Genomic DNA, 18,655 nt, shown 5'->3' with positions numbered 1-18,655 from the left:
TGACACCCAATATTCTCTACCACTTCATGATTACGAAAATTATGAAATGTGGTATATAAAAGAAATTCTCTCCGTTGGCGAGATACACTTGACAAATTATTACGCATCACTCCTTACTATGCCAACTCAATTTTACTATAATTCTTCTTCACTTTTCGCCTAATTATCTATTGATTTGAGCGTCGAAGGATTTACGCCTCTTCCCTAATTTTTTTCCTAATGTTCTGTTCTGTCGGTTCTTTTAAGCGTGCGCAGAGAGATGGAAGGCACTCGCTTTTCAAATCTAGCTTATCATCTTCTTCTCTCGAGCAAAGTCTTCTCCAAGTCAACAACGCCGTCAACTACCCAACGTGCCATCTTCTTCAATTTCAAACCGGATCAATCAAATATCTTATAATATCTTTCGAACAATTATATATAATTGAATATCTAAAATTATAATTTTCAGAGTGACTACACTCATTCACATAAGTGAAAAAAAAAATTGTAGATAGGTGCTTGCTTGTGAATATTGAAACAAAAAATTACTGTGAAAAAAAATTAAAAAGAGGCCGATAAATATTTTAGCATGCTTAATACCATTTCTGGGTGCCAACAAGCTGCAATGCTAGGATCCTACAAAAACAAGTGACCAGATTAGTAACTTAAAACATCGAAATAAACAGGCGCATCAATGGAAACTGAAATCGGTAGCAACACAAACCTACAAATCTTTAAAAATCTCACAGCATAAGGTATCTAACAAACCAATACCAAAAGATTATTCATAGCAGACCACAGTTTAGATATAGTTAAACAGGGAAGCATTGTACGAATCACATAGGGCACGACCCAAAACGTAATCTGAAACTAATTTTCTGTGAAGATATTCAACAGGCATCGATTTTTTTTCCCCTCTTCTACATGAGGAAATCTCTAGGATCAGTGACGTATCCAGACAAAGCCGAAGCTGCAGCTGTATACGGCGAAGCCAAATATATCTGCCCTTCCTTGTGACCCATTCTGCCGGGGAAATTTCTGTTTGTGGTGGATACACAAACCTGCATGAAGCAAAACAAAGAAACAAGTTAGAAATCGTAAGAACCACCTTCCCAGGAATGAATCAACATGAAACTTAAGGTCATTATGCCAACTTACTTGTGGATCGTTCATCCGAGCATATGTATCTCGTGGACCGCCCAAGCAAGCACCACAACTCGGACTAGCTGGGGTATCACAGCCAGCCTCCTCGAATATCTGAGAACAAGTCTTCCCACCAGATCCAGGAACAGGGAGGCTATAAATATCCATCCATACCTGCAGAAGTTTAAACGATAAACAACTAAGTGAGCCTTTGTTAACATGAGTCCTAATCTTGATTGTGGCACTAATACTACCTTTTGTGTGGCAGGAACTAGAAATGTTGGAACTTTAACCCTTTTGCCCTGGTAATAAGCATGACAATGACATAACAGATAAGGTTTTCAAAAAGAATGCAATCCATCTCAGCTGCATGAATTCTGATATCTGATGATATTCGAAGCAGAAAAACTACAAGAGAATTATATGCTGAAAAGTTTTGAAATATTATCCACCTCTAAATCACTATTTTTGAAGCATTTTTCCAGGCAGGCTATCCTTTTTTTGTGGAAAACTTAAACAAGTTATCTCATTACCAAAAACAAAAAAAAAAGTGCTTCAGTTTCAGAGTGGACAATGATTTGTAAGGCAGAAATATTTGATCTTTTTCCAAGCAAAAAATTTATTCACATCAAGGCGATAAATCCTGACTCCAAATAAAAGTATTCATTTAAAACACCATATCCATTGTCATCAATAAAATTTCTGAGGCTCCAACTGAAAAAAAAAAAATATTTTTTTGTGCAAGAGCAATAGAGCTCTGTTTCATATATCCAACAAATGGCAACCCATAGGTGTTAAATGCTATCTATTGTAAATATTACAAATTGGAAGTTGATCAAACATTCCAGCAGACTTAATATTGCTTGCAAGCACATCTCTTGAAATATGGGCCACAGATACAATTCAAACTTTTTGTTTTTTCCATTGCTATCTAGTCCCGTAAAATAAAACCAGAAATTATTACAGGTAACAGATGTAAATATCAAACAAATATCACCATTTTCTTCAGTCATCATGCTTGGTACTTGAAAAGGAACTTCTAGAAAAGGTTGTCCCAATATGTATATTTGTTATTCTATAAGGAAAAAATAAAATATGGTAGAACACTGTGGACAATTAGCCACAACAACAATTCCAAGCGGCTCATTTTAGAACATAAGTTTGTGGTTTATAAACAAATGAAGGCCTTATCTATCCCAAAGTCTGTTTTGCTTTCTCCAATCTACATATTCATGATTCATTGGCTATTAATTAATGATTGGCAATGAGTTAACGACTAACAAACATCCGCAACTGTAGTAATACCAATGGATTTTGATTCCACTATAAAACTTTGGCCATTTTGTAGAGGAAAGATAACAAGCTTTCTAGCTGAAGGAAGATAAATAGATAGTTATGCAGCCGAAGTATTAGTTTAAAATTTTTGAATAAAAAACAGCTCTTTTAACATTATAGTATGACTTTACATGCAAAACAAAAGGAACAGCAAGCAGCTAGCTTGTGCAATTTATTGGTCATCTTTCACACATAGGATAGTTTACTTGAGTTGAGTTCAGAGTTATATAACTGGATTTCTATGAAGTTAATGGAACACAGATATAAGTCATTTTGACTTCCACCCCATCGAAATTCCAAAACAACCATCACATTAAAAAAGTTACACGAATATGTAATCTAAGGCAGGGAGAGTCAACTTTAGCATTTTGTTAAATGGCACTTTTCATGGATCTAAATGAAATAGAGAAGCCAAACACAATATAAAGCGCCTTACTGAAGCTAGGAACACTTTAGCCGCGGCTAGGAAATCCTCTGTCTTTCCGCCTGTGCAAGAACCTATGTAGACTCTATCAATTTTCACATCCTTGCATTCTCTTGCTAAAGCACGATTATCAGGAGAATGTGGCTGGATATTAGCAGCACAAGGTCAAGAATGGTTAGCAGGCCAAGAGAATGATGAATTTTAAAACTATAAAAGTAATAAGATTCTGTTGTGAGAAGATTCAAAATCAACGTCCAAATTAACCATGAGTAACAGACAAAGAAAATGAACAATTCAGTACATTAACTACACACCTTTGCAACCAATGGTTCCAACTTAGAGACATCAATTCTATATTCTTGAATAAATCTGTGAACACATTTGAATGTATCAGCTACCAAATTTTAAATACCTTACAACATCAAACTAATGCAATACATGTTTTAAATTAACCTAAAATACAGAAATCACAGACACAAATTAAGTCACTGGAACCTTTAAGGTCAAGACAGTGCTTATATAAATAAACCAATAAAAGAATATTTCTGGTGATTGGTTTTATAGTAATACAATGCGTGGAAAAAAAGTTATGCAGCGACATGTTTCAAAGGACAAAATAAGACCAATATGTTAACAAACTTAAATTAATAATTACCTGGCATTGTCATCACTGTATACAGGCTCAAAGTTCTTGGAAGTTTTATCCTGTAAAGTTAATAACAAGTGAGTGAAAAATTATCATTCAAGAATTTTGAACTGGCAGAACTTGAATAACATAGCAGTGCTATATATATATATATATATATATATATATATATATCTCAAAGAACAAAATCCAAAAAAACAATTCACAATCAACTCGCTAAGAGCAATTACGTAGTTAACTTGAAACATTGAGCATAAAGAGTAAACTTCAGAACCTCGAGATACTTGAATGTAACTTCATCAGCAGGTACAACCCCGTTCTTTCCGCCAGCTTCAACAACCATGTTGCACAATGTCATCCTTTCCTCCATCTTGACGAGAAAAAAAATCCATCACTTCCACCCAAAATCTGTTAAGACTATGTGAAGTAGGACTTACATTTAGTCCTTGGATAGTAGATCCAACAAATTCCATTGATTTATATGTTGCACCAGCAACAGTTATTTCGCCAATTATCTGGACATCAATAAGAAGATCCAAAAGAACAAACAAGGGGAAAAGGGAAAACATATCTCAACTATTGCTAGGAAGAAAATAACAACAGACATGGACACATCAAGATGAAAAGTAATTTAACTTACTTGTAAAATTAAATCCTTGGCAAGTAAGTAGTTTGGCATTTCTCCATCCAGTACAAACCTCAAAGTAGGAGGAACCTGAAATTAAGTAGTCTATAACAAGCTAATGTCGAGGAATTATCAAGCAATTAATTTGATTGTTAATATAAGGAAAAGTATTATGGCAAGCCAACATTGTCTAGATGAGCAACACTATGCAAGAATTTAACCAAACATAGCATCTATAAAAGAACTCAGCGCTATGTTTGAACACAGCTTGTTTGTATCTATTTTCCATAACAAGGTAGATATAAACATAACCAAGATCATCTCTAACATTTATGCATGGAATTCGTGAACCCCTGGCATTATGTAGGAATCATGCTCGTGACCATACTCACTCATGATAGACCAACAGTGGTGGTTGACCAAGGACAAAGAAATCATAAATCTATGTATCCTTAAAAATATATGCTTATTTATATAATCAATGCTTCCTATTTGAAAATTTATCTTATCTTTATACAGATATAGCCCAATTCGGCTTGACAGAATATTCGCCTATTAACCAAATAACAAATATACTTAAAAGCTTATTAACAAGATAAATACTATGTTTGCAGACACAATATCATCAAATACTAAGTTTATGCGTCTCTTTAAATAAAATGAAGATATCTTACATCAAGTTCGGCTACCATTGAAATTTTAGTGCATACCAATCAGCGTCATGGATCTACAAGAAGCCAGAGGGGGAACAAGGTGGGGATCACACATATGTGCGATGCTATCTCTGAGAGCATGTCGGTGCACAGGGCATCAGCAGCAAGTGCTGTCGTGCAAATGCGGAAGAAATGTCTCGACGACGAGACAAGTTATCCAGAGGGGAACAACAACAGGATTGTGAGCAACGATGCAATGATGAAAACCGAGCAGGATCACACAGGTGCATGATGGCTCAACTAGGATTTGGAGCTGCGGAGGCAGGCCAACTTCAGATGTCAAGCTCCACGTCACATGAGTGGAAGGGATGAAAGGAAAGGGTTTAGGGATGCGAACATAAAGGAGAAACTCACACCAGAGGCCAAACCAAGAATTCAACCCAGATATCAATTTACGCAACATGAATTAAATGTGTGGTCAACAAATTTGAACTCACAAAAATAAAATATTATAAAGATGAACATATATCAATAACATGAGATCCTAACCACTTTTATAAGCTGGAAATAGAACCACCTAACATATTCTTTGTAAAAATATAGGTTGGCTGTCTTAAAATTCGAGCAACTTCCTAATAACTATAAACAATTTTTTTTAATAACAGAAATAAAATAAAACACTACACTATATCATGATGTTGATCCAAAGTAGTAGAATTGTTTGCATAGGTGAGCATTAATACTAAATTCTACTAGCCTATTATCATAGTTCCTATAAGTTGTAGCTTCTATTCAAAGAAAAAGATCAAATTGTTCATATAGAAAATAGATACACTGGTCAACGTTAAATATCTGAATACGCATATGTTCATCTAGTAAAAGAGTTTTGAGACCTTCAGCAGAAGTTTCCCAGTTCCCATCACAAAACCTGCATCAGTATTACCAATTCCAGTAGCAAATTGCCCAAAAGCACCAGCATTACATGTGTGGGAGTCTGTGCCAAGTAAAACCTGTGAATCTAATGATTTTTAGAGCAGAAAGATACATATTGCCAACTGCACATTGGATGAATATCCAAAATTAATACACACCTCTCCAGGCCTGCAATGGCCCTCTTGTGCAAGTGCAATGTGACACACACCCTTATAATCTGGATTAGCCTGCATGTTTAAAGAGAAGTATAAACATAGGAGCAAGCTTAGTGGCAAAGAGTTGAGATCCAACAAATTCAAGATATCTAGACCTTAAAGTTACTTAGATCTATGATATCATAAAAATATTTAATATTCTGCTCCAAGCAAAAGTCCCGCAAGATATCCACATTTCTGTTTGCGCGTTCATCACTAGTAAATATGTAGTGATCTGGTATTATAACGATCTTTTCACGATCCCAAACCTGAGATTGACAATTCAACCAATGTTAAAAAGAGAGAGGATACATGTCGTCACAAATAGGTAAATGAAGAATCAAGTAATGAATACAGTCACCAAGTTACCACCGAACATAAAGTGAAACAAAAAGTTACACTTCCAAAATCTACACTATACATTTTGAGAACCATATAATGAAAAACTCAAGTTTGGAAAATTTAAATCATTATTAGTAGCTACTTAAAGGATTGTATAAAAAAGCAAAAGTTGTAACCTGCAATTCTGCAATTTCTAGTAGTTTGCTGTCATCCACTATTAGCCAATGTATCCATATTTGTTCCAAATCATACACTAGATTATAACAAAGATTGTTAAGAAAAGAAGGATAACATTCCTATGAACTTGATAATAAATAGACAGAATCCTTGTTACCAAGGAATCAATCCTACTGCATGCTGAATGTTTTACAGGCAAAAGATGTTAGGTCAACAAACTCTGTGGCCTCAAGATTTGTTGCTCTAGGTTCTATTTTAAGTATAACAGATTCAATTAAAAAACTATTCATTTTAAAAATAGTACGAAGGTAGGGGTTTCCCTTATGGGCTCTCCTCTCGATGAGATCAAGTGAAAGGAAAAAAAAAAAAGACACCTATGTTAATATCAGGCATCTTATGTAGAGAAAATGGACCAGGGATCCTGCGAGATGAAGGAAATCATTTCTTTGAACCCTTGTAAATAAGATGGGCATAGCCATTCATGTCGATGTCCAAAATCAGCCAAATCCAATAACAACTTTCCTCCCTTGTCAATGTACTACATCCTTTACTGAGGGTGAATAAAGAAAAAGAGCAACCCAGTGCACAAAACTCCCGCCAATGCGGGGTCCTGGAGAAGGGTTTATTATCCGCAGCCTTATCCCGCATTGCAAAAGGTTGTTTCCATGACTCGAACCTGTGACCACGGGTCATATGGCAACAACTTTACTGAGGTGAATGACAACAAAAAAATTCATTAGATCAACTTCTTGACATTTAAATACTTCTATTTATGGTAACTTCGTGTGGGACAATTTTACAATTAGGATAGAATAATATAGTACATATCAGAGACTTTCACAATTTACGAATAATAATAGATTATAAATATTCGGCTCAAAAATGTGCCTCAAAAGAATGTTATACAGTTAGGAAACTAAACGCAACTGCAAGTATAATTTTGGTAGAATGGATACGACTGGTAGTTTCATGGTTTAAAAAAAACAGCATGCCAACAAATTATCATGGATGATATCTTATATTACCATTTCTTTCCCTACCAAAGAACATCCCATTTCTAGTTAGTAACTTCTATTAATATATTTTTGGTTTTCTTCTTCTACAGCTCAAATCAAAAATGGAAGAGTTAAGTCAATACAAAATTCAGAGAGGACTCATGGCTATGGGTAAGGAAGTAAGCATCATAGGTATATTGGAATGCATCAATATAACTATATTAAGGAATTGCGGGATATTACTAGATATTACTCAAAAGAAAGAATCAGCACAGTAAGAGCTATCATCACAAGCATAAGTGCTATTGACATAAGCATACGGTTTAAGGGAAAATTAAGAGAATATAAAATACAAAACAAATTATAAGTCATCTTACCTGTGCATTCTGACCAAATTCTTTCTTAAAGATCCCAATCGTCCCAGGGCCACAGACATCATGAGTCATCAAGACATCAACATTCACCCAAACATTCTCACCAGGTTCCAAATGCGACTTCTCTGATGCTCGCGCAAGGATCTTCTCCGTCATTGTCATTGCATGCTTAACCTGAATAGACGAATGTAACGAAATAAAAAAATCTTAATCACGAAGAAAAAGAGCATCATAAGAACTCAAAGAGTAAGAAACGAATCCCCAACTGAACCGCTGGCCGACGGAGTTCGAGGAGATTGTGCCGGCGCCATAACTGCAAGAACTTTGTTCGAGGCGTGCCTTCGGGAACGATGAGCCATCGAAGAGCACGGCGCAACGCATAATTCCTTCTGTATCAAAGAAAAAGTAATATATCATATACTCAGCAATTCGCACCAGTATGCAACTTAAGCTTATGAACAAAAAAAAAGTACCTTTGCTCCAAAAATCGCAGAGCTGGAAGCATTAAGCAGCGACGCCATCTTCGAAGATCAAAATTTTCTGTTTCCAACAACAATTCAGAAATAAAGACACTTCACCGTGATGATCTCAACCGCGGATTGAATGGATCCTAGCGATGAGCTGCTGAGTACATGAAGGAGAAGGAGATGGAGAAGGGCAGCGAGTAGGTTGCTTGCCACAAATGTGCCCACATGTAAACCCGTTAAATCCGCGCTTAAGTTAGTCAATCGAAACCCTAGAATGATCCACTCAAGTTGACCTATATCCAACCCAATAACCCCTACCCAACCCAATAAGTTCCATGTAAAGTTTGATTTTTTTTTTTTTTTTTGTCTTTTTAAAATTAAAGTGCTTAGGACGGTAAATAAATCAAATGAGTAATCTTTATTGTATTCAAATTTATTTATTTATTAGATAATTAAATTAAACTTAAAATAAATTAAGCTGTTAAAAATTTGATTTGATTTTTTTATAAGATTGAGCTATGTTTAAATTTGACTTAAATTTAATTTATTTAGATGTTATCGGGTTTATTTGATTATTTGAAAAAAAAATAACCTTGAGTTTGATAATACAATTTATTTATTTATTTTAAAATTTTTCTTTTTTTATTTAACATGTTCATCAAAATTTTATTAATAAATTTAAGTCATAAATATTATTTATGAATATTAACCAATTGAATACATGTTCAAACTTATTTCTTAATTTAACAAATAATTTAAATTTATTTATTTAATTAATTTTATATATATATCTATACGTGTTAGATTAATAAAAGTATTCCGCAAGAGTGAAAATGGCAACACGAAAGGCTATATAAAGTTATCTATTAATTAGATTAAAGCATTATTCTGAATGAATATACCAGAATTTTTTTTTAAAAAAATATCTTTTACTTATTTATATCATAAATTTTTAAAAATTATTAAAGAATATTCTATATTTATAATTTTCTATTTAAAATACTCTTTTTGACCCACCTAAAATATGATTAAAGAGACTCTTTATATTCCACAAGTCGATGTTGAGAATAAAAAGTGGATGAGCTTCCCAAATTATATAAATTATTAAAAAAACGTATTTCATTTTTTAAAAAATCAATGCTACATTGAAGATTTTATGTCTAAAATATCTTTTATTCCAATATTGCGGTAGTAGCTGCTCGATAGCTCCTAGCTATGTATCAACTACAAATAAGTATTATAATATAAAAGGTTAATTATTTTATTTAATCAAAATGTATATATATAAAATATTATTATATTAAAATACTCTGTTATCCTCCGTGACAATGATGCTAAGATGCCGATCATGTTCGAAAGTCTAAGAATAGAAAGTCGAAGATGTGGCGCTTCTGCTAATCATCTGTAGATTTCATTCTGACTTACAACACAGATGATGTCAGTATCGAGTTAGGGCAGGGGTCCCCGATGTTAGCCCTTCGACACTCAAGTCAGTCACCGACGATGAAATATAAGGCGGAGCAACAAGAAGACTGTAGCGTAAATAGTGAATATCGCATGTATTGTGTACCTCCGCTGATGCTTGGAACCCTTTTATATAAAGCTCCTGTAGTGCACGTGCACGCTCCCCAAGGCGAGCATGCTTCCCCAAGTTTTCCCTGAAAAGATTTGCCGGCAGAGTGCCCCTAACATAATATCTTAACAGGTCAAGCATATCTATGAAGTAATAGTGGAAGCTTCCGTTGTACAATCTTTTGATCGTCCATGTCCGGTGTCGACGACACTAACTCCCAAAAGGATGTCGTTGGATACCAGAGAGAGTATGCTACTAGGCCGAGCGGGTTGGTCGCTCGACAAGTCCCTTCGCTGTTCCTTGTGTCTCGTCCGCTCGACCAAAAATCCAATTTGCCAATGTGGAGTCCTGCCGCCTGGTCGAGCGGGGTAGCCGCTCGGCCGAAGTTTCGCTATGCCAATGTCGAATCCTGGTGTCTGGCCGAGAGGGGTAACCGCTCAGCCGAAGTTTCGCTACGCCAATGCCAAGTCCTACTCTTCTCGGACCGACTTCTGCACATCGTTTTCTCTTTCGTCCACGTCCCTTACTTCATTGAGCGTCGGGTGTTCGGCACACGTCTAAGTCAGAGGCAGGGTTGGATCGGGCATCCTTTCCTCCCGGTCGGGGCATCTCCGCCCGATCGGTCGATGATATCTGAGCGTTGACCGCTTTGACTTTGACCTCCACCATGACAGTTGTCTTCCGCGGGGTGGAGCCCCTCCTCATCACCGCATGAAACGCCTTCTTAATTTTCAAGTAATCTGAGAAGTGAGTCGTAGTTTCGGTGAATTAATGAATGAATTTCTTTTAATAGATGGCTATTTAAGAACGATGTACTTATAGGTCGTCCTCTATGAGCACTTTCTGATTTACCCCTAATGGTTGATAGGAAATTTTTATAGAGTTGGATCGGTCATCTTAGAATTAGTCAGTATAAGTTAAATATCTAATATCAATCAAAAAATATTCTTTTATCAATTGTTCAAAATTATTTAAATTCTATTAAAATTATTTTAAATGGGTCAAAATTACTTTAATATAGTTATAGAAATTATTAAGTAGCCGATGTTGAGTTCTGTGTTTTAATTCAAACTATTTTTTTTTTGTTTTTGTTGTTGTTCTAGTAATGCATGTGTATGCATTTAGTCTCACATTACTAAACTAAGAAGGTTGGAAGACCTTATATATGGAGCTCTTCCATCCTTGCTTAGCAAAGTTAAGGGGACCTACACGCATGCGCGGGTCAAGCCCAAATCAGGTGGTTTCAGCGGTTCGAGCCGGAAATCCATAAACAGGGCGCAACGCACGCGATCATCGCACGCAAGGAGGGTGCAAATCCCCAGCTCGTGGGCCTCACGCTCACCCTTCTTTTCCGAGAGTTTTCATTGTCCTGAGGCTTGGTGTTCCGCGATCTGAGGTTGGGTCCTGAGTGCGACTTTCATCTTGGAGTGCACCTATGGACGATCGCGAGTGGTTGTCGGATCTTAGGAGAATTTTGCCGGAGAGCCTCTACACCATGGGCGGTAATATATTCTCTAAAGACAGTCGGCACGCCGACGCTTCAACCGGAGGATAACAATTTCTGGACCTTACTTTTATTTACCTGTCTATTGCATGCTTGCTGTTTTTGTGCAAATATATTACTGTGTTAGTGCTCTCAAACAACAACAATTTTAGAGAATATATTGCTAGCATCAATAGACATGATGAATGATAGGATAACGGGGTCTAATGAGGTTAGCGCCAGACCCGAAAGATTTTTCGGGCAAAACTTCAAATATTGGCAACAACGGATGAAATTTTGGCTTACTACGCTAGGGTTATTCTCCGTTATAGAAACAGATCCTCCTTCACCTGATGAAGAGGAACCTGCACATAGCGCTGCTTTACGGAGGTTTAAGCAAAGGGATTATCTCTGCCATGGGAGGATCATGTCTGTCCTCTCAGACGCACTATTTGACGTGTACTGCTCAACATCTTCGGCTAAAGAGCTGTGAAAATCTTTGGATAAAAAATACAACTCCGAAGATTCTGGTTTAGAAAAGTACATTGTGACAAAATTCCTAAACTTCAAAATGGTTGAAGGGAAATCTGTGGTTGAGCAGACACATGAATTCCAAGTTTAAATTCATGGTTTTGCTGAAGGAGATATGTCATTACCCGAAAAATTTCAGGTCTTGTCTATCATCGAAAAATTACCTCCGAGTTGGGAAGATTTTGGCATGACTCTTAAACATAGGAGAGGTAAAATCTCGCTAGAAGATTTGATGATTACCTTAAATATCGAAGAAGAACATCGGAAGCAACATAAAGATGATGATAAAAGAATGCCTATGGATTTTATTCCAAAGGCAAACGTAGTAGTCTCATCTGACAAGAATAGATTCAAAAATCAGAAAATAAAGAATAAGATGAAACATAAATCAAAGGTTCAAAAGAAAAATGGAATCAAGCCGTGCTGGGCATGTGGACAAGTTGGACATTATGCCAAATTCTGCCATAAGCAAAAGGACAAGAAGAAAAACCAAAGCAATACGTCCAACACTAAGGCACAAACAAATGTTGTGACTACTAGTGACGACACCAGCAATAGGTTTGTTACCTTCAAATCCGAACTAAACTTGATCTATCAACCCAATGAATTGTTAGTTGATACAGATGCTAATGTGTACTGTTGTGTTGATCGCTCTACCTTCCTTACTTATCAGGTAATTGAAGGCACTTCCGTGACCATAGGGAATCATTCTGCAGCCAGGGTGTTTGGGATAGGACAAGTCGACCTGAGGTTCACCTCTGGAAAAGTCCTATTATTGCATGAGGTGCATCATGTTCCAGCGGTCCGTTGGAATTTGATTAGCGGGTCAAAGTTAGTCCGCGCTAGTTATGAGTTGAACTTTAAATGTAATAAAGTTGTAATATTACATTTAGAAACATTTATTGGGAAAGGTTACCTTAATGAAGGTTTATTTAAACTCAATGTAGAAAATGCTACCTTAAATAAATTTACTGATATTGGTTGTTCATATAACATTGAGTCTTATGATATATGACATGACAGATTAGAACATGTTAATTTTAATACCGTAAAAAGGATGATGAATCTAGACATGATTCCTAAGCATGCTATAAATGATAAGAAAAAATGTGAAGTTTGTGTGCAATATAAACAACCCCGTAAACCCTTCAAATCAGTTGATAGAAATTCTGATATTTTAGAATTGATTCATACTGACTGTTGTGAGTTTAACGGTGTAATAACGAGAGACCATAAAAGATATTTCATTACCTTCATTGATGATCACTCTCGTTATTGTTATGTTTATTTTGCTGAAAACTATGGATGGAGCTTTAGATAAATTTATGATTTTTAAATATGAAGCTGAGAATCAAACAAATAAATCTATTAAGAGGTTAAGGTCTGATAGGGGTGGAGAGTTTACCTCGAACCTGTTTAAAAATTTTTGTCAAGATACAGGTATAATTCACGAGGTAACTGCTCCATATAGTCCTCAATCCAAGGGTATAGCAGAACGAAAAAATCGAACCTTTGAAGATATGATTAATTCCATGTTAGGCACTGGGTTACCCAACTTCATGTCAGGGGAGGCTCTATACACTGCATGTCATGTGTTAAATAGAGTCTGCATGAAGTTAAGGGATAAAAACTCATATGAGCTTTGGAAAGGTCGGAGGACAAGTTTGAAATACCTTAAAGTGTGGGGATGCCTTGCAAAGGTACTAGTACCTGAACACAGAAGAAAAAAACTTGGTCCAAAGACCGTAAATGATATCTTCTTGGGTTATGCTCAAAATAGTATTGCATATAGGTTTCTGATTATTAAATATGAAATTTCTGGAATAGATGCAAATACTATTGTAGAACTTCGCGATGCTACATTTTTTGAGGATATATTTCCTATGAAGACGAGAACACCTTAGTTTATATATGGTATTCCTACTAGAGATAAGTCTACTATCGCAGAGGTCTCATTATCCGTGGTAGGTACACCTTCCTCAAGTCACTCTAGACTAGATGAATCTAGTGATTATACAGAACTGAGAAGGAGCAAGAGGCAACATGTGTCTATGGATTTAGGCCAGGACTTTATCACCTATAATATAGAAGGTGACCCTGTGACATATAGAGATGTTATGACTTCTCCTGAAGCTAAGCACTGGAAAGAGGCCATTAAAAGTGAAATGAACTCTATTATCTCTAATGCCACTTGAGAGTTGGTAGATTTATCTCCTGGGTATACCACTATAGGATGTAAATGGATGTTTAAGAGAAAACTAAAACCTGATGGTTCAATAGATAAATTCAAAGCCCGCCTAGTTGCTAAGGGATTCAAACAGAAAGAAGGGATTGACTATTTTGACACTTATTCTCCTGTTACCAAAATTACTACAATCCGAGTGTTAATAGCATTGACATCCATATATCATCTTGAGGTCCATCAAATGGATGTCAAAACGACATTCCTTAATGGAGATATTGAAAAAGAGATATATATGGATCAACGTGAGAGATATGTAGTTTCTGGAAATGAGAATAAAGTATGTAGGTTAGTCAAATCTCTTTATGGTTTGAAGCAAGCCCCAAAGTAGTGGCACGAAAAATTTGATAGAGCTATGCTATCGTTTGACTTTAAAATGAATGACTCTGATAAATGTGTGTATGCTAAAATGAAAGGTGATAATTATATTATCTTATGTTTATATGTAGATGATATTCTACTTTTTGGTTCTAACCTTTCTATTATTAATGAGACTAAGGCCCTCTTAAGTGGTAAGTTTGATATGAAGGATATGGGTCATGCTGACATGATTTTAGGGCTGAAGTTGACTCGTTCAACTGATGGAATAACAATTTCTCAGTCACTCTATGTTGAGAGAGTATTAGAGAAATATGGTTATAGCCAAGTTAAATCTGTTGCCACACTCTATAATCCTTCAAAAACTCTCCACAAGAATAAGAGTGGTGTGGCAGTGTCTCAATTAAGATACTTAGAAATAATAGGTAGTCTAATGTATTTAGCAAATTATTCTAGACCTGATATTTCTTTTGTTATAACGAAATTGAGCAGGTTTACCAGCTGTTCGGACAGAACGCATTGGGATGCATTAGACAGAGTACTCAGATACCTAAGAGGCACTATATCCTTGGGCTTGTGGTATGGGAGATTCCCTGCAGTCCTGGAGGGATATAGTGATGCTAGTTGGATAGATGACACTACTGAGTGTAAAGACGTTACTGGTTATGTCTTTACACTTGGAAGCGATGCAGTTGCTTGGAGGTCTGTTAAGCAGACGATTATAACCCATTCTACATCTGAGGCAGAATTGTGTGCTTTGGATACCACAGTAACTGAAGTTGATTGATTTAAGGGTCTTCTTTATGAAATTTCTTTGATGATGAAGTCAATACCTTCTATTTCAGTACACTGTGATAATCAAACAACAATAGCTTAGATTATAAGCTTCAAGTATAACCAAAAACAGAAGAGACATGTACGAATAAGATTAAAGTCTATTCGTGAGCTAGTGTCTCTTGGAGTGGTGTCATTGGACTTTGTAAGTTCAAAGGACAATATTGGTGATCCACTTACTAAAGGACTTGATTCTGAGAAAATCAAGAGATCCAGTAAGGGAATGGGATTGAGGCCTATCCTGGTTTCATCTATAGCGGCAACCCAACCTATCTGATCCCAAGAAGTAGGTTCAATGTGCTATAAACAAGTTATAAGGGTGAACCGTAAGCATCAAATTGATTGAGATGTAATCTCATAGTCTCTTCCCTGGATAGATGCTTGACTGCTAGTAAGGATGAGCTTAGGAGCTCTTAATGAGTTCAAGGTCTTAATGACAGGATTCTTGCAGTACATCCTTGGAGAACTCACCTATGTAAGTGTAACTGTGGGGCCGTAGTGTGGGGGGTATAGGCAACTCTCCTTAGCACTTATGAAACAAGATTCAGTGGCATAACCGTAATGCACCAACCCAGAAGGATTCAACCGTCGCCCATGATGTGTTGTTACCAATTAATTTTCACATATAAAAAGTTTAAGTTCAAGTCTGAGTTCTCTTCAAATCTATGTGAATAAGATTGGTGTACTCAGGTGAAAATTCAAACTGGAAGGTATTTTCACTAAAAGCTCATTGCAACCAAGCCTCAGAACATATCTTTGCTTTCAATCAAAATAATTTGAATTAGTGGGGGATTGTTGAGTTCTGTGTTTTAATTCAAACTATTTTTCTTGGTTTTTGTTGTTGTTCTAGTAATGCACATGTGTATGCATTTAGTCCCACATTGCTAAGCTAAGAAGGTTGGAAGACCTTATATATGGAGCCCTTCCATCCTTACTTAGCAAAGTTAAGGGGGCCTACACACATGCGCGGGTCGAGCCCAAATCAGGTGGTTTCGGGGGTTCAAGCTGGAAATCCATAAATCGGGTGCGACACACGCCATCATCGCGTAGGGGGGGTGTAGATCCCTAGCTCGTGGGCCTCACGCTCACAGGCGGCCTGATTTGTTTTTGCCAGTCTTTGGTTCACTGGCAAAAGTAGTAGCATTAGTTCTGAACCGACTCTTTGGAAAGCAGTAGCATTGGTTCTGTCCCGCGTGTGAGGGAGGGAACCGACGCTTTGGTTCGCTGGCGAAGCAGTGCTACTGCTTCAGGTTGAATAAATGCCTATGCACTCAAGCAGTCTGTTTCATACTCTCCTTCCCTCTCTGTGCGTGCGCTGCCTTCTTTTCCGAGAGTTTTCCTTGTCCTGAGGCTTGGTGTTCCGTGATCTGAGGTTGGGTCCTGAGTGCGACGTCGTCTTGGAGTGCACCTACGGACGATCGCGAATGGTTGTCGGATCTTGGGAGAATTTTGTCGGAGAGCCTCTGCACTGTGGGCGGCAATATATTCTCTAAAGACAGTCGGCACGCCGACGCTTCAACCGGAGGATAACGATTTCTGGACCTTACTTTTATTTACCTGTCTATTGCATGCTTGCTGTTTTTGTGCAAATATATTACTATGTTAGTGCTCTCAAACAACAACAGTCGGTATAAAGTATAACTTAATCATAAACCCTAAAATTAATCTTAAATTTTAAATACTATTATATCAAGGGAAACTTTGTATGTAGTCCCCAATCATAACTTAAACTTTGTATTTAGTCCTCATGTCAATTTTTTTTTTTTTTTCACTTCCTAACCAAACATAATGGATACCAATTTACCTAATTATCCCTCATATTTTCAGGTATAAAAAGTAAAAAATAAGTATATATTTTTTTTAAATTCAACACACTAAACTAGAATCTAATATATTTTCTATCAAATTGAGCACGATTCTTTTTCCACCTCAATTGGATGGGAAAAAAAAATACTAGATTCACTTTAAATGATGCTCAATTGAATAGAAAATATACTAGATTCTCTTTAAATGATGTTGAATTTAGGAGAAATTATATTAAGTGGGAAAAGAGTCGTGCTCAATTTGATAGAAAATACACTTAATTATAGTTTAAAGTATTAAATTTAACAAAAATTATATTTATTTTTGGATTTTTTGTACCTAAAAAATATTAGGAGTAATTTTGATAGAAAATATACTCGATTCTAGTTTAAAGTGTTGAATTTAAGAGGACTTATACTCATTTTGGGCTTTTTATACCTATATGAGGGGTAATTAGGTAACGATGTTTACATGAGAAAGTTGAAACAAATAAAACTTTACATGCATAAAATGGAAATAAAATTTTTTTTGGACCTAGGGACTTCATGTAGAGTTAAAGTTGTGATTGAATTTTTTTTTCCAATTAATTGTTATATGAATATAAATTTATCAACTTAATCAAAATTATTTAAGTTTTATTAAAATCATTTTAAAACAGCTATAGTTATAAGTTACTTAGTTAAACATCTAGCGATTATAATATTAAAAGTTAAAATATTTTCAAAATAACAATTTAAAAAAACTCACTCATTTTTTTCACTATTAAAAAAAAATCTCTTAATATTTTTGTTATGGATCTAACTCTTTATTTATGACATATTAACACAATGCTTAAGCTTCCATTGTTGATGCTCTGAGTAGTACAAAGTTAAATATTATAGTTGAATTAGTTGTTAGAGCATTTACAACGCCATTAACGCGTCACGCGTTAATGACAATATATATATATATATATATATATATATATATAATTTTTCAGCGCTGTATCCATTTTAACGCGTTGAATTCGTTCAACGCGTTAATGCTACAGTGCGTGAATAGTACAACCACGTAATGTTACAATATGTGGACAGTACAACCACGTAAATATTAACGTTGAAACTTCAACAGCGTTACAGATGCTCTTAGAGGTTATAGTAGTTACATGTACTCCTTATAAGTAAGGATATTATCAATATTTCTTTTTTTAAAAAATAAAGAGATTTCTATACATCTTTATCTATACACCCTTAATATTCTTCCAAATATGTGAGGGGTGTTTAGAAGTGTGCAAGATAAGGATGTGTAAGTTATCAAAAATATAGATTACACATCTTCATATATTTGGACATCCAAATATTTGCGTCGGCACCCGACATGTGAGGGCGGTCAAAAGTATACAAAATAAAGATTATCGGATACCAAACGAGATCCTTTTATCTGCATTTTACGGATCAAAGAATGGACCATAAAAATAATTAATTAATTTAGATAGATCTTATCTATTTAATAAATGAGATCTATTCAAATTAATCAATTAATACAGTGATCTATTTTCTACACTGCATTTTGGGTATAGAGAAGATGCTCTCGTTGGGTACTTGC

The 18,655-nt window shown here is 35.7% G+C and overlaps 1 protein-coding gene across 1 annotated transcript; it reads right to left on the bottom strand.

Moving 5' to 3' along the window:
* Positions 1-739: 739 nt before the first annotated feature.
* LOC121980277 (3-isopropylmalate dehydratase large subunit, chloroplastic-like) lies at positions 740-8,541 on the bottom strand. The gene is made up of 15 exons (XM_042532255.1): positions 8,294-8,541; positions 8,087-8,209; positions 7,824-7,994; positions 6,049-6,201; positions 5,897-5,965; positions 5,699-5,815; positions 4,168-4,242; positions 3,965-4,042; positions 3,802-3,897; positions 3,537-3,586; positions 3,196-3,250; positions 2,894-3,025; positions 1,377-1,424; positions 1,138-1,296; positions 740-1,040 (listed from the first exon to the last, which is right to left on the bottom strand). Exons 1-15 carry the CDS (start codon positions 8,339-8,341, stop codon positions 900-902), a joined length of 1,515 nt encoding a protein of 504 aa, XP_042388189.1. The 5' UTR covers positions 8,342-8,541; the 3' UTR covers positions 740-899.
* Positions 8,542-18,655: the final 10,114 nt, after the last annotated feature.

This window comes from Zingiber officinale, chromosome 5A (genome assembly GCF_018446385.1).
Source record: "Zingiber officinale cultivar Zhangliang chromosome 5A, Zo_v1.1, whole genome shotgun sequence".
Classification (NCBI taxonomy): domain Eukaryota; kingdom Viridiplantae; phylum Streptophyta; class Magnoliopsida; order Zingiberales; family Zingiberaceae; genus Zingiber; species Zingiber officinale.
Note: the sequence above shows the minus strand (reverse complement) of the source record. Positions and strands in the feature narration are given on the sequence as shown.